This window comes from Galendromus occidentalis, unplaced genomic scaffold, assembly GCF_000255335.2.
Source record: "Galendromus occidentalis unplaced genomic scaffold, Mocc_1.1 scf7180000077348, whole genome shotgun sequence".
In the NCBI taxonomy this organism is placed as follows: domain Eukaryota; kingdom Metazoa; phylum Arthropoda; class Arachnida; order Mesostigmata; family Phytoseiidae; genus Galendromus; species Galendromus occidentalis.
The window spans coordinates 263,129-279,925 of NW_003805336.1; the positions used below are offsets into that span (position 1 = coordinate 263,129).

Consider the following 16,797-nt stretch of genomic DNA (forward strand, 5'->3'; position numbering starts at 1 on the left):
CAAATACTGTGAGAGGTTCACGAGGGAACTCCGTTTTGCCGTTCCGCGATGAGCTCGGGAACTCTACAGATAATCGCTCTCGCAGAGCATCCCTCCTCGCGCTTCCTGATACACCGATAGTACAGCTTGTCCCGGTGTTTTTTCTCGACCTCGTACAAATTGTTGTTCACAAGAAACAAGGGTTTCCCCCACGTCGAAGTAATTTTCTGTACATTCATTTCTTCGTGAGATTCAGATCGTAGTCGACTGGTGATGAGAGCTTTTGACAGCAGGGAGTTGACAACAAAGAGAGCAGGTTTTCATGCGACACGTACATCATGAACAAATTCTAGATTTGATAGAAGCTCCGCTCAGTCTGCAGGGAGCAAGCGCTGCGCCTAAATCGGGGAAGGATTCACTCGGGGAGATGCGATTCGGGGAGAATCGAATTCCCGAGATTCGAGCTCCGCGGGTCATCGAAGAATAACAATAGTGATTAGTGTTTCCAATTAAGCTGTAACCGGAGGCTCACGTGAGCCTCACGCTTGATTGATCGCGCTGCTCTTTGTCGGACTCCAGTGACATGCGTCCGGTACTGAATATCCGATTTGGAGTCGCTCGGCCTGAAATCGTAATCGCAGCGATTCCTCGCGGGCTAGCAGAATGCGGCGCGGTGGCTTCCAGACTCTACAGAATTGATTGCTGGGGCGAGATTGAACGACTCATTGACAAAAAAAGGATGATTATAGGCGTGCGTGACAGAGCCTAGAGCTCACAGGACGTAGGCCATGATGGGGCCGATTGACTGACTGAGTGAGAAGAGTCGCATTGTTGCAGTGAATGTAGTCGCGAAAGACCTTGTTGTAAATTTCGTCGCCTTGGAGACCTCGGTTCGATTTTCCTTTTCTGCCCGAGGTCGTCAGGCGCCCACGAGCCTTACAGAATCGGAGACTCCGACGTGAATTGGACTCCGCTCGATCGAAGGTACTCGCTGCGTTGCGTGAGCTGTATCGCTGTCAAATTAAAACCGCTCAATTATACTGACGGATTCAGAATACCAACGAGTTGTGCGTAGCGTGATCAGGGGAAGAAGTACCTTCTGAATAATGGATGATCCGGTCTCCGTGAGTGAGATATCCATGAATCGGACCGGTTTGTCTCCTGTCGGTGTGCGAACGATCAGTGTCCGATCTTACACATCGGACGTGTTTCCGGGGGTTTACGGTCCGAGGATTTTTGCGATCGTGTCTTACGTCTTACAAACTCCGTGACGTATACGCAGAGTACACCACATGCTATTTTAGGCGAGTGAGCCGATGTTTGTGTTGTTTTTGCTTTGGATCGATCTTCCCCTGATCGGCTTCACGCTATCCGAGGCACCTAGAAGACTAGAAGCGACTCCCGATCCTGGAAGAGGGCGGCTCGCACGCCCGAGTTAGAGGCGGTGTGAGCTTGTATCGCTGTAGGTTGACCTTGGCTCGCTAAACCGAGGAAAAATTCTTCTCCAGGATCCTCTCGGAGGAATCTGATAGCGGCCTCCGACCGCGCTCTTCCGCGACCGATCGCTGGACCGAGGATCGCTCCCGATCGGGATCATCATGAACAGTGAGTTCGCGAAATTCGCTAGTCGTAATCGAGGAACCCAATCTTAGTGAGCCTGAAGATTTAAATTACAAGGCGAAGTTAGATTAGGTATCCAACCCGTAACGGATCACAATTTCTGCTTGTTAAAAAACAATCCCGTAAATATTCATGATTGTTCTTCGCTGGCATCGAGTCGGAAGATTCTGACCACCATGCGGCAGAGTTAAGCACATCAGAAGCTGATTCGGGCCGGTCGGGAATGCCCTGACAAACCCGGAGCCCACTAGCGCGGGGAGGAGGGGAGCGAGTTGCGCGATTCGGCTAGTCGAGACATTAAACACGCATAACAGCAGTTATAACAATAGTAGATCGATGTCGTACATATTTATCGATACGTTCCTATATTCGTTGATATAGCCATTGATAAAATTCTCACTCGAGTTGTCATATCTTGATTACAGAGCATGCGGAGAGCAACAGCAGACCCGGAAGCGGCGTCAAATACTTGTAAGGATGGAGTCTGACTCATTCAGTCAGCTGTCTAACCTAGGTGAAGCGCGCGCGCTAGGTATTGTACAAGCAACGAGAGGGAGAGAGAAGAATTTATAGCCCGACATCCAGGTCATTTCATACTGAGACGGTGTCATCCTCATTCTTGTGAATCATGCTCATTCGAAGATGGACTCGGTGATCGCCGGAGAAAATTCATAGCTGAAATCTGCTGCTTCGAACGGGAATTTTAAATTCATCATCATCGTACATCAACTCACACGAGGCGCTGTCTAACGAGCATGCACCGAAATTCTCTCCCAGTTTCCGTTTCTCGGAACTCGAGCCTTTGGGGAAGTCGTTTCATGCGCGGGGAAAATTTGAAAACAAACGGGAGAAATGAATCGAGATCGCTTCAAGGTGCAGAGCCCTTGTACTCACCTCGGGAAGGCGTCGCGGTTTCATCAAGGTCTGCGCGACATCTGGAACGCATGTCCTCAGTTCACTGATCGTATAAATTGCCTGTAGCATCGTGAGCGGATCGATTTTCGATTCAGCCAGGACGAAGAGTGACGTTCTCGCCACTCATTCCAAATTCCGATCTATCGACCTTTTATGTATCTGCTCGACTGTTTTCTCACCCGAGACCGGCGCCATCGTTTGCTCCGAATCCGTGAGGCAGATTCATGTTTCATTCTTCATGTTCAGATTCACGATGATGCCTCCGTGATCTCAAAATATTTCGTATTCTGTGATCAAGCACGATGATGAATGATCATGGACATCATACTGACTGCATTTTTCCTAATTTTTCAGAAGATTGGGTTCAGAATCAGAGTCGGCATGGAGTCGACGTCCCTACATGATGTTCGTCACAGCCATGGGATCGATGATCTTATTCGTTCTGTACATGACGTTCACTGCACAGGTCTCGACGTTAGCGGTTCAGTCTGACTTATTTGCGGTCACAACAGCAAAACTGAACGCTAGCCTGGCACCGGAAGCTTCTTACGAGAAAACCTACGGCAGCGACGATCACAATGATTCGCAAAGCCCCAGCTACGATCGGACGACAGAATCGACTCTCGTGCCAGACATTGTTCAGCGCTTGGTTCCTGGAGTTCCCGACACAACGAATTTGTACGACAAATATGCCGTGTACACCGACAAGTGCCGTATCCGACTCTACGACTCAAACAACAAGGCGGTCATCAAGAGATTCTTCAAATCCGTGCCCACAAATTGCCCCAGAAACGCGAAACCCTTCGTTTTCGTGCCTGATCTAAACGTGACAGGAGGCTATTCGTGCATAGGTTTCGACGTTGCAGTCTCCCGGAAGCACTATGGAGCTGAGGAGAAAGATTGGAAGTGCATTTACAAGGAAGTAATCCGAGGGAAAAAATACGAAGTTCTCGACAAGCACTACGAGTACGGAAGGGTTGAATCTTTCGTGCCAGGAGACTGCCCCCGGATGGAATTCCTGTGGATTGAGTGCCACTTATCGAATCGAACACAGAATTACACTCAGCCCCTCATGCTGCCCCTCGTGAAATCGGTGGTGAAACAGATACGGAAGAACAATCTCCGCAAAACGCCCATGAACGTTCTTGTGGTTGGAATGGACTCCGTATCACGGCTCAACGCGCACAGACAGTTTCCGAGAACTCTGAGTTTCCTGCAGACGAAGAAAAACCTGGTTGAGCTGTTTGGCTACAACAAGATTGGACTGAACTCGGCTCCGAACCAGATTCCCTTATTGACAGGAGTGAAGTACAGCGGGGATAACCTGAAGGCGAGAGTTACGAATCATTTTTTCGACAATGAAACGAGATACCTCTGGGATGATTTCGACTCTCGAGGCTTCCGGACGATGTACTACGAGGAGCAATGGAGCTACGGACTTTTCGTCTACCCCTCAACGAATGGCTTCAAGAAGGTAAACATTTACGTCATCAAATGACTGAAATCTTTCGTGAGATAATTTAGGTTGAGCATACTCAGGGACCTCGAGCTAGAAAACGATGAAAAACGATCCCCAAGCTGTAATTCCTTCTAAGATCCAAACCGTCTCTCCTTTCAGGTTCCCACCACCTACTGGCCTCGACCCATGTTCCAAGCGATCGATGGTTCGAAACTCAAAAAGAAAGGAAACGATCTGTGCATAGGACCGCATTTCCCCGCGAAGCATTACTTGGACTACACATTGAATACGCTACGGATTCTCGGCAGCGAGCGACCTCTTTTCTCCTATTCTTGGCTCAGTGAGACCGCTCACGACGACCTCAATGGAGGCAAGCGAGTCGATGGGTACTTCTTGGATTTCTTCAAAAAAATGGACGGCGAAGGGATTCTGAACCATACGGCCGTGTTTTTCATCTCCGATCACGGATTCCGCTTCGGATCCTTCCGAAAGACTGAACTCGGTCGGTACGAGGACATGCTTCCGTACGGTTTCATCCTGCTGCCGGACTCTTACTTCGCACAGTATCCGGAAGCCCTAACGAACTTGAGAGCTAATGCGCGGCGCCTGGTGACCGTATACGATCTCCACGTCTCGATGCTGGAGTTGGCCGACTCCTGGGATGAGGACCGAGTGGTTCGGACGCCGAACGGTTTCAGTCTGTTCAGCAATATAATTCCGGAGAACAGGAATTGTTTCGAAGCGGGGATCGATTTTCAATTCTGCTCTTGCTTCGAAGCTCAGCCATACGATCGCAACAGCTCATTGGCTTCCCACGTAGCCGCCTTTCTAATCGGGAAAATCAATGAGATTGTGAGCAACAACTCTGCGACATCGAAATGCCATCACTGGGAGCTCGGATCAATCGACAGTTTTGACCAGCTTTCGGAAGGCAATGCCTGGACGAACTTCTACAAAATGTCCCTGAAAACAGAGCCTGCCGCTCAATTCGAAGCCGCCGTGGAACTTCACTCAGAGGAGAACCTGACCTTACTCTCAGACATCGATCGCACAGATTGGTTCAGCTCGCATGCTGAGTGTGTCAAGAGCACCGAATACGAGCGTTACTGTTACTGCAGATGACAAGTATTTCCTATGGTGGCTGTAGCTCTGATTGCCAAGTGATCGGGAAATCCATCCCTCATGAGACGATGATCTGTGAATTTCGGAAAGAATTGATTTTCTCCCAGGTCTTCAATATAATTGTACAGTAGATGTAAAGATTGGAGGCCGACGACCGAATTATATCTAGTCAGCGCGGAGGGTGTATGAGCCTGAAAGTCGAGATCGATGTTCAAGACACTCTTTGAATAATACACGGAGAAACTGTGATGAATACAGGTGCGCTGCTTCAGTCTGGATGCTTCGGAGACATCTGTGACGAGCTCCTCATGGATCCTGATGTCGAATAGAATCCGATGCCCATCCGGGCGCGATATCGTCAGTGCTTCCCGCAAGGGCTTCATCAGCGTGCCCGACGGCTCCTCGTCGGGACTCCGGGCCTAGGAGAGAAATGTGATGGAATCGCGGTGATATGACCATATGAGATCTTTGTCATACTCATTTTTTCATTCGACGAGAGGGTTCAGTGGACTCGGTCAAACAGCTTCGGCCATGTGGCTTCGGTCAAGCGGATTCGGTCATATGGATTCGTTCAAGTGGCTTCGGTCATATGGATTCGGTCAACAGAGAAGTCACCGATTCTCCGGAGAGCCTGACGACCTCCTGCGAGCTCTGACTAGGAGGCATTACAGATTTCATTTGTATTATTGAATTATTGAATATTTGGGCGGCTCCCCGTCCGGCTCTTGTCATCTCCCGTCGGCCTGATATGATTCAGCGAAGAGATAAGTGCGGCTCTCTCCGATTCGGGTTTCTGCTCGCTTTCATCAGCAGCTTCCCATCGGGTCACTGCTCCCGGTCAGAGCGAAAAACACTCCACGGCAGTGGTGGAGCCCGAAAAGGGTCTGGGCGATCGGCGATACTCCTCAGTTTCGACAGGATGCCGACGCTGGAAGTTAATTCGCACGAGCAGCTTCTAATTCTCTCTCTCATTGCGAGTCATCCAACTCAGAACCAAACCCCCGTCGCCTAAACCACGTCGCGCCGATAAGAGTCAGGCTTCACGCGCAGGGCGAAGCTGCGAGTGTTTCGCGAGCCACTGGGGCGTGCTCTTCTGGCTTCTCGCAAAACAGAGCAGGAGTAACGCAGTCGAATCAGAGGAATTATTCTCGGGAGATTTAGCAAATGGTCATCGAGCCGCCAGGCCACCATAAGCGACGGGAATCGAGTGGAGTCCGAACAGACTCGGAATTCTCAATGAAGGCTCCTCACAGCTGGATAGAATCATTCTGCCCGATCGGTCCGAGAGTCTCGTGCCGAGGAGGAAAATTACGGAAATCGCTGTGAATCGCCAGAAATCGCAGTCTCTGCGATCGCCGCGGAGTGCCGGAATTCTGCTCTGACCGCACAATATATCACTTTAAAGTTCCGTAAACACTCCGCATCTCTCTCTCGAATCCACACAGTTCTAGGAAACCTTTAGTCCGTTCGACGGTGCCGCTCCTCCACGAACTGTCTCACAATTGTCAGACTCCAGGAGCGAGGAGCGACATAAGTACCCTATGGAGCCTCATTTTCTACTATTCTAACCTCTCACGAGGGCCGTGATTCGTCAGGCGAAAGGCCGCTCGCGAGCAGCGGCACCGTCGAACTGTGAGGTTGGTTCCGACGAAGGGTACCTTCCTCACAAAGCGCGAATGCGATTCATTGTGTCTAGGCGAACTGTCAAGAGGTCCGGCAGCCGCTGTGAGTCGGGACAATGGCCAGCGCTTGATGAATTCATCATTATTGTTTCCCTCGTTTGGACGACATACAAGCGAGAAACGATTGAAACTTCACGAAGGAGCTGTTCCGGGCAGAGAGGGAATCTTCCACACCTCGATCAGCATGGTCTTGTCATTACAGTCGGAGTCCATCGCTATTTGACATATATTCTCAGACGGGGAAACGTTCCGCATGTGGCATCCGATGTGAGATTATCCTTGGACGGGCTGCAGATAAGCAGGTCCAGAAGCGGCGAGAGCGACGGATGTGTGTAGACACCAGTGAGAGCCGCAGACCTACGAAAAAAAGAATCCCGAATATGACCTGTCACTCGAAAGATGCGACTCATCATCCTCTCCCCTAGACGGATCTAATTTTGAGGGAACCAGTTCAAATCAGTGAGGGCGAGTCGGCCAGGAGTCTGTCGATCAGCGAATCGGAGGAGAAGCTCTTATCAAGGTACTCTACAGGTAAAGTTTTGCCCGTCCACCCTCGCACCTTGTCGCAGAATGGAGGGCTCCGTCATCGCTCACAGATGAGCCGCGAGCAGGGATCGGATACAGAACACGGCATCTTCGACTGCTACAGTTGGTTACGTGAGTAATTGAAAAGCTAGCCCCGATTAGGAGGATTGATGATCAGCGAGATTATTATTGAATGTTCTCATTGAGAATATCTTTCTGAGATGGCGGAAACTCGAGGGTTCCCGATCGATGTCGGCGATATCCATTGAAACCCCTTTTATATAATCTGTTGGGGGTTTTCCTTTAGGTCTTTGGCGATAGAGGTTCGAATCGATTCACTGAGAAAACGGATGGAGAAACGTTTCCCGATTCGCGCGAATTCCATCGCGTTAATTGGTTTCGCTTGTGTCTTCCTCTATTGGATATCAAGGATGCAACCCCATGAAAGGGCTATCTTAACTTCGTCCGAGACAACTGGCGGCGGACCGGAGACTCCTGGAAACTATAGCGCTTTGGACCCCGTTAAAACCTCCTCAAGTCAGGGAATTGAGGACAAGATGACAAAAAATTCGGAGAGACCTCCCGCGATATCAAGCCCAGAGACCACGGCTACCTCATCCGAACAAGATGGACTGTATATCCTGAACTTTGAACCCGATTTCGGAACGGTTGTTTTCACTGGAGATCCCGACTTGGAATATCCGCCTCTACCACTTCCAAGGTATGGCTCTAAGGGATACTCAGTATTCAATGAGAGGTGTCGGATACCAAAGCATGAAGCGCTTGACGTCGTATACGCCGAAAATGGAGCTGCGTCGACACCCGGCCCAGCCCCAAGAACCTGCCGGACCTTCCTAGCCGAACCCTTCGTTTTCCGCCGAGTCCCAGACGGGAAGAGATGGTGCTTCAGACCTGATGAGCGAGTTCTGAAACGATTCTATCCAGAGCTTGCCCTGGAAGAGTGGAACTGCTCTCTAAAAGTGACCTCGGAGGCAGGAGAGGTCGCCGGAAACGGAATCTATTTCAAATTCGGCGACTGTATCGAGGGCCTTCATTCATGGATCTCCTGCACGATCCCGTCCTCTCGGCTCGAGTATCAAGAGATTCTCAGCGAGCCCGATCTCAAAGTAGACCTCGAGACGGGGAAACCTCTGAGTACGGAGAATGGGGCTCCTCTAAATGTTCTGCTCGTGGAGGTCAGTGCCATGTCAAGGGGCGATATCGTGGACCAACTTCCGGGATTTTCGGAGCTCTTGGGCGGCCTCGGGCATCTGGTGATCTTTTCCGCTTACCACACCATGGGAGAGAACTATCTAGAGAATCACGTGCGACTCGTCAAGGGATCGTCTCTGGAGCCCGGCTCTGTTTTGGGGAGTTCTCGCGGAAAATCTAAGATTCTGGAGAGAGGGGACGTCTGGGAAAGCTTTAGGACTGCGGGATACGGAACGATTGAACAACCCGATGAAGAGCTCTTGCCGGGTGTCAAGTCCACGCAAGTCAGACGGCCAGCAGAGGTGAATTCCCAGAGATAATTACAAGTCGTGGATCAGATCTACACCAAACACATCACGATCTGATCGAATTATCTGTTTCCTGATTGCGTCAGAGGATGCCTGGCCTGAGATAAACGAACCTAGGTTCCTCTTCCAGGGCCCGCGTCCCTCTCTCTGGCATCTCTTGGAGGCACCTGAGGAAGCAACAATGGGGGATTCTCTTACCTGTGTGAAGCAGGAATTGAGATCAAAATATCACTTCAGAAATATTATTGAAGCATTGGAGGAGCTGAAGCAGCACGAGAGACCGCTGTTCTCCTACAGCTGGTTCAGGAACGTGAGCTGTGCCGTGGTGAATGAAACCTCTTTCGACTCTGACCTCGTTGAGTTCTTGAATAATTTGAACGAAGACGCTGCGCTGAACGATACCGCAATATTCCTCATCTCGGATAGTCCATCGCAAGCTCCTGGATCTCCGAGTCTAAGCTCCGTGGAAAATTTACTCCTCGGCGGCTTGTGTTGGTTCCCAACCCGGTTCGCCGTGGAGCATCCAGAGAAGATGGGAAATTTGCTCGTAAACTCGCAGAACGTCATCTACGCCCAGGACGTGCACGCAACATTATTGGATCTGATCGATCTGAGTGACGAGAACAGATTGGAGGAGACCCTGCCCGGCCGCAGTCTGTTCTCCGGCATGGCCCAAGACCAAACGTGTCAGACAGAGCTCGCCGCAGAGTACTGCGCGTGTTACGAGAGACTCCCCTTCGACGTAGAGAGTCGACTCGCGACCTCCTTTGCCCAGGCTGTCATCCAGAAACTGAATAGACTGATCCCTCTCGAGCCCATCGAAGGATGGGAGCTGAAGCGAATTAATGAAATGGTACGGTTCTCGGAAGGTGGCAATTGGACAAACTTATTCGAAATTTCCATACGGGTAGGACCCAGCGCCGACATCGTCGCGATCTCCACCTTCTCAAGACCAACCCTAGATTGGAAGATCTCGCCTCGGGTGCGGATAATTGTTGATGGAGACCCCCGACAGTTCTGCGCGGCCTTGGATCGTTGGAGGGAATTTCTCATCGGGGAGAAGCGGTGCCTGGATTTCTCGGTTTCTCGGACGATGCGCGCACAAACTGCTCCGATCGGCTCCGTCGATCCTCCGCGATAGGGACACTCTCGCTCCTCTCCGAGAAATTCTCCCTTTGTCTTGGATGGTATATTCTCGCTCCTGATTGCTCCGCCGACGAGGCTTGTACTGGCGCTCGGATTGACCAAAATATTTCACAGCGGGGTGCGACGCTAACAGATTAGATTATTCTGGAGAAGGATGCTCCCCTCGGATTCGTTGGATGCGAACTTCACGACTTCTGCGACGACTAAAATAAATACGACTGAAGAATTCCGGGTGACAGTGTCATTGATTCGAATCGATTCGTCGGGAGTACTTCACGAGATATTCTTCTCGAAACTATCTCTCTGGGAATGAGTGGTCGACTCATAAGTTGAAGCGAGAGCGATGCTTCCCTATCCCCAGAGTCATCGAGAAATACTGCTCTTTCATCAGTTATCAATCGCACCATCTTCCGTAGAAGTTCCCCCGCCACAGGACGGGACGTCTTGACCTCCCCCGAGGGAATCAGATTCTCTTTCGAATGGAGCGTCGACGTCCAGATCAGCGTCTGATTATCTCTGCCTGTTCTCTCATTCCCGGCATGGTGCCTTGCAGCCCGAGCAGTAATCGCCTGTGCTTTCCGCGCGCGGCAGTAGTAGCGTCCGGTGTTCGAGGGAAAGAATGTGTAATAGTGGCGCATGCGCTGTATGATTAGTCCGTCGTCGGTCGGTCGGTTGGTCTGTCTATCTGTGTTTCTCTGGATACCGCGGCCTCCACCACCGCGGCGGCGGCGGCAGCGACAGCGCAGCTCTAGCTGAATCCACCACCAACAGTCTAAGCGGCCCCACACACCACCACTGCTAGCTCTGGAGCAGAACGCTCGCTCGTTTGCTCACCGCTTGGGACACGGACCGATCACAAACAGAACCCCCAACCCTCGACGGTGCATGCGGTCGTCGAAACTTCCCGGAATCGAGTGCCCGTCTAATTGAGTGGATTCACCGAAATTTTGTGCTTGCGAGATTCTTGTGCAAGTCAGACGATCACCGCATCGAACCCGCCCGCCTTCAAAACTCCTATGATTACGGAGTGTGCGCAGCAGCTCAAGTGCTCTCGCTACGATCCTCTGGTGAGTTGTGGGCGAAAAGCGCTTAGTCATTACGTCCAGAACTCCACGGAAATCATTCCGTTCTTTGGTTTCGTTTCCTTTCCTCCGTAAATACGAAATTTCCGAGCGATCGGGGGATTTCGCGCGCGAATGAGTAGCATGCTCCCCGGACTCCTTTGCCGAGAGATGCTCTCCAGGAAATTTCCGCCTGAGCACTCGGGTTTTTGTGGAACACCGTCGATAATTCGGATCGGGTGTTGTCAAATGCCTGCAAGGATTTTGAAGTTTTGGCTTTTCACCTTGGCCTCTCTTTAGAATGTCCTTCGTTTTCTGTCGGGGTGATGGTGGATGGATCGTTCGCCGACTGACTGACTGACTGGCTTGCTCGCTCACTCGCTTGCCTGCCGGACTGGCCTCCTCTTCGACTAGCGCAGCTCGCTAGCTGCTAGTCGTCGCTGTTGTCGTGGATGTTGTATTATGCTCACTTCCTTCTAGCCCTGCTCTTGCTTTCACTATGACCATCATTTGATTTACCGCGGGATTGACCGCGAGATGCTCGCATCGCCCCGCTTTCCTGAAGTCCTTTTCATGGAGGTAGCGGTGCAGTGGTGCGCTGTTTTCCAGAAGACGGCCTCTCGGAAGCGCCTGAGAGACGGAGAACCGATTAGATCTGATTAGGATCGAGCTCGCTCAGACACCACCCGCTCTCAGTTTGGGCTCTCCGAATTTCCTTCTTCAGTCAGTCTCCTTCCGGAGCTCCACCACTCACCCGCGAAGAGAACAACAGAGCTCCGGAGGAGCTTCGTAACGAGGGAATCATCGGCTCGATGACGTTTCGTCGGACGCTCCCTACACAAAAACTCCCGTCGGTTACCAGTCAGATCACAAGACTCCATCCTTGGCAGCCGAATCCAATCGCCAATTCTGGAGAGAGATAATACGAAAAATGTTGAGGTATTCCGGGATCTCACGGATCCGGCGACGGGTACGGGTAGCCGGTGGATCCGGAGTTGTCATTCTGCTCCGATAAACTTTGGCAGACATTGGATTTGAATTCGAAGCAGCGTCCGAAATCTCCCAATCCATACCCTGGAATGTGCTACTGATACCACGCCGGGGCGACTTGGGTCGATGGTAGGTCGTGCAATTGAAAATCGTCATTCCCCTCCCACGACGGGTCTCTCGGGAAGATCATCACGGCATCCCGAAATCCTTCCCTGAATCTCCACGCGACCGATACCCTCATCCGGACGAGCTCTCGCCCCGTTATAAATCTAGATTGCCTCGAAAGCCGCGTTCAATGAGCCTCCGGGGAAATATAATCTCTATCCGGGGAAATTCTCTGATCCCCTCGAGTTACATCGCGTGTGGAGAAATTTTCTCGGGGAGGAATTCGTGAATGAGGGACTCTCATCGGGCCGAGCCCGCAGAGATTCGAATCTCGTAACGGCACTCTCCTCGCGGGGAGATTAGAAGACTCGCATTTTTCCGTATGAGGGCCGTCACGCTCGGTGAGTTCCCCGTATTATAGATCTTGCATTCGCGATTCACCGCATGCCGGTTGCACTCATGAATCAAGAGATGCGTCCTCACGACCCTGTCTGCCTAGAGCACCCCGCGCGAGTCGCCATATTTGTGAAGTTCGCCATGGGGAAGATTCTCGCTGAGGAATGTTGGTCGCGGGGATATCCGGCCCTATGAGTCTTGTTTGAGGACGCCTGACTCGGTCCTACTTCCGGTCTGCCATCTTCCTGTGAGGCAGCCATCGTCTTGATCGACGCCCACGAGGATCCCACGGATTTTTCCTGGCTAAGATCCATCGCACGATAGTTGCCATGAACTCCAATGAAAAGAGCGGGAAATCTCCAACGCATAAGAGTGTCTGAGGATGTTCCAACAATAATGAAGATTATACGTACCCATCTTATAACGGACCTGATCTTATTGCCTTCCGATATTCCAGTCAAGACGAACCGACGGAAGCGTTCAAGATGAGCGACATTCACAGAGATGATGTTCTGAAGAAATTCACCGCGACTCAGATGCTCGGTGTGCATTCTTCTCGAGCGATTAAACGTCAGCGTCTCGATCGATACGCGAAACGCACACTGAGAAATGTGGAGAACTTGCTCAAATTCCAGAGGACCGGCATGGCGAGCCGTAGAGAAAACTTCGTAGAATGCATCAGCAATATGGGTGAGACAGAACTCTCATCAAAAGAATCCGTAGCATCCTCCGAATCGGCTTTGAGCTTCATCGTGCCGCATGCCTACATATGTAGCTCCGTGAGACAGCCATGACGGCCGATTTCAAAGCGTGAATAGTAGTTCTCAATACCGAATGTGATTTCCCAGGAGCTCATGCTATAAACGTACTGTCTACTGCGGAGGTCCCAGTCGCGCCACCCCCGTCGAGTCCATCAGAAATCGAAGACCAACAAGTACTCGCCTTGTGCGCTCCACAGGACGACACGAAGATCAACCTTGACAACATAGCAGGCAACGTTTTTTTCGACCTCTTCCGAATGACGCGCGAAACTTTCTCCTACGTCCTCGACGAAATTTCACCGTTCATGATGGCTGACGATGAGGAAGTCGAAGTAAAAGTAGGTGAGTCTGTCGATGCCTCTACCTGGGAGAGTCTTAGTAGCCTATCAACTCCAGGAAGCTACATCCTCTGCGGTAGTGGGTAATTTTGTGTTGATCTCCCGATGTGGACCCATTAAAATGATCATCAAACCGGATACCTCCGTCTCTACGCTTGTCCTCGTGGACTCTTGATGCGCCGCATGGAACGTCGAAGAAGAGGGGGTACTCTGATCTCCGGCCGTAAAGCGTAGGATGGGGGAATCGGAATATAGACGGTCATGCCATCCGCGGCATGGAGATGCCGCGCCTCCTCAATCTAGAATTAAGTTCTTCTTCCCGCAGCTGTCGCTCTCTGGATTCTTGGGGGTTCGGAGGCGGTATATCCCCCACTGCTCAAGGTCCCCGAGGAACAAAGAATTCAGTATCTGCTCGAGTTTTGTCGCCAGGTTACAAAATCTCTCATGCCCAAGGTACGTTTCCAGTCGTTTCATTCGCTAATCATTCCGCAACACTCAGAGTTTCGTTCCTCATTGTGCCCGTACCTCTTTTTCCCATCAATCAGCGAAACGTCAAGCCCCGCAACGCTTGAAACTCCCGGGGTTGGATTCGAGAATCGCGAATCGGGATACCAAATATTTCCTTGGTTTCAGGAGATCTCGCTTCACGATCGGTTAGATTCGTCGATGTGGAACTTCCAGTGTAAATTCGGGCTGAGGAACTGCGCCGGGGCTCTCAATTTCACCCACATTCCGATTTACCTTGGCGATATGAAAGACGATGGTGAGCACAGTTTCTGTAATCATAATCTCGATAGTTCTAATCTTCTTTATCATACACCGAGCGTCCTGATCCGGCCGGGGAAGCGCTGGTTGTCCCTGACCATGAGCTTGATGATATACTCAAACGATGACGACTTCATGCGTCCTGCTTTTCCATTCCAGCCTGTGAATATCTCAACAACGCCGGGTTCCGATCGATTATCATGCAGGCGGTCGTGAGCTCGGATTACAAATTCTGCGACCTCTCGATAGGATATCCAGGCCGAACTCCGGTCGATCATGTTTTGTACAACTCAGCAGTCTGGCGAAAAGCGGAATCCGGCGTACTGTTCCCCGCCGAAGGAGGTAGGGGAATTCCCTTCAGATTAGACCTGTACCATCAACGAGCTCGGGGAATAATTTTTGTCTTCCGCAGAGCCCGGCCCTAACCAAGGACCCCATCCATATCTCATCGCCGGCACGTGCTATCCATTGTCGGAAAGGATCGTTACTCCATTCCAAGCTCCAAAATTCAGCGATATGGAGAAACGTTTCAACAACTCGATATACAATGCACTCAGCGTGACTCAGAGGGCCTTCAAGCTCCTCCGCTCGAGGTTCGTGATACAATGAAGTTTGCGAAGTTTCTCAGCAATTTTCCCTCTCAGGCATTCTAATCTAATATTCCAGTCTTACAATCTGATCTTTCTGCGGTCTAATAGATACTCAATTCTACAGGTTCCCGTTCCTACTCGACTTCGATAAAGTTACGGTGGAAGACACGCCGGCAGTGGTAGCCGCCTGCTGCGTCTTGCATAACATCTGTGAGAGCAGACGTGAGATAACGAGAAAGTCGTGGGAAAACATAACCAAAACGAAGCAACACCTCATCCTAGCTCAGGGACAGCCCGCGCTCGTTCACGAATTGTCGCCGGAAGCTGTTGAATTCCGTGAGCTCGTTAAGAATAGCATGATACACAGTTACGATCGTAGGTTCTGAAATTATTCGAGCTCCAGCCGCTCCGGCGTCACACGTGATATCAAAGATACTGTTCCTGTACATCGAAAACAAGAGAGAGACTCGGTGGGCCGCCAGATCGAGGATTTCCAAAGGGAGCATCCACTCGAGCTGAATATACTTTGTACCGCATTTGAACAAAATATTCATCTTATAGGCTATGAAGAGTATCGATCAATGAATAGTTGATCTAATATAAGATATGAAGATGAGGTATACTTTAAAAAATATATAAAAAATACATACTCTTGAGCAATGTCAAAAATCATCGGGAAAAGCTCCCACAATGAACTAGATCACCCATTTAGACCCGTCTGCACGCGGATCCGTTCGCACCTCTGGTCGACATGAATAAAGCTGTTGTCGATTCATAATTGGCATTTTCCATCGATTCACGTCAAGGAAGGATTCCTCTGGGAGTGGCGTCAGCGTTGATGCAAATAAGGCGGAACAGATCGAAAAATCCGCGTCTGCCAGATGAGTCCATCAGAGCAAAATAATATCCTCGAGTCTCTTAAGTCGTCACCCTACTGAGCCTTAATTTCTTACGTATGACGACAATTTCGATCGGTTGCAAAGCAATCGTCTCAAGTCAAAGATCGCAGCGTATGTGAATCGAGTGTTTGTATTGTGTTTTGCGGAAGAAGGTCAGATGCAAGTGGATGAGGGAGAGAAGTACTTCGCGGCAGGAAAGTGCACATCATGCCTCGTGCCAACTGTTTCGGCATGTTCCGCGCACGTGGCCCGAGCAATCAAAGGAAATTCACTTATTCCGCTGATGCCTTCGAACATTGCAATATAACTGAGGTGTTCCATTAGCCGAGCTTGGAGCTCGCGCTGTTCTCGCTCCATCCGAGTCTCGGCTTCCCACGGCCGAGCTCTTGCTTCTTCCGCATCGGGCACTCATCGATATAATTGAACAATAATCATCGGTAGCTTCGAGGAAATCAGCTAAAACGTATCTACTTTTCTCTTTCAGGGAACTTCCTACGGCATATCTTGTTAAATCTTCTCTCACCCGCGATCCCTACCCGGTCCCCAGTTCCTCGGGTCTTCCGTAGTTTTTCTCATTCTATAAGGAGCTGATTGCGTGGGCTTCGACCGGCCATAGTGGAAAATCTGAGCGGAGCGAACGGCATAGGGTGTTGAAAAAATCTTTGGCTTGGCTGAATGGAGCGAGATGAACGCGCCCGGTGGCAGCTCACACCCGAAAACAGATGTTCGCTCAGAGACGAATTTCTTACGGTCTGAAATATTATCCGGTAGCTTCCCTTTTCCTGGGGACATTCTGTCTCCTCTGCTGCACGATATCGGAAACGAGCGAGCTCGGCTCCGCAATCGTGGTTGATATGAGCGAAGAGATTCCCTATTTCTCCTTACGTAAAGCGCAAGAAAGGATACAATTAGGCCGTCTGGAGC

The 16,797-nt window shown here is 50.7% G+C and overlaps 3 protein-coding genes across 3 annotated transcripts; all 3 read left to right on the top strand.

The window, feature by feature from the left end:
• Positions 1 to 2,914: 2,914 nt before the first annotated feature.
• Positions 2,915 to 5,353, top strand: LOC100907079 (uncharacterized). The gene is made up of 2 exons (XM_018639086.1): positions 2,915 to 3,988; positions 4,133 to 5,353. Exons 1-2 carry the CDS (start codon positions 2,915 to 2,917, stop codon positions 5,093 to 5,095), a joined length of 2,037 nt encoding a protein of 678 aa, XP_018494602.1. The 3' UTR covers positions 5,096 to 5,353.
• A 2,506-nt stretch (positions 5,354 to 7,859) lies between these two features.
• LOC108864112 (uncharacterized) lies at positions 7,860 to 9,963 on the top strand. Its single transcript, XM_018639087.1, has 2 exons — positions 7,860 to 8,798; positions 8,953 to 9,963. The coding sequence occupies exons 1-2, from the start codon at positions 7,860 to 7,862 to the stop codon at positions 9,961 to 9,963; spliced, it is 1,950 nt and encodes a 649-aa protein (XP_018494603.1).
• A 796-nt stretch (positions 9,964 to 10,759) lies between these two features.
• Positions 10,760 to 15,591, top strand: LOC100907222 (protein ALP1-like). The gene is made up of 8 exons (XM_003742222.2): positions 10,760 to 11,035; positions 12,978 to 13,210; positions 13,369 to 13,623; positions 13,945 to 14,072; positions 14,253 to 14,382; positions 14,544 to 14,726; positions 14,797 to 14,977; positions 15,099 to 15,591. The coding sequence occupies exons 2-8, from the start codon at positions 13,006 to 13,008 to the stop codon at positions 15,358 to 15,360; spliced, it is 1,344 nt and encodes a 447-aa protein (XP_003742270.1). The 5' UTR covers positions 10,760 to 11,035; positions 12,978 to 13,005; the 3' UTR covers positions 15,361 to 15,591.
• The last annotated feature ends 1,206 nt before the right edge of the window (positions 15,592 to 16,797 follow it).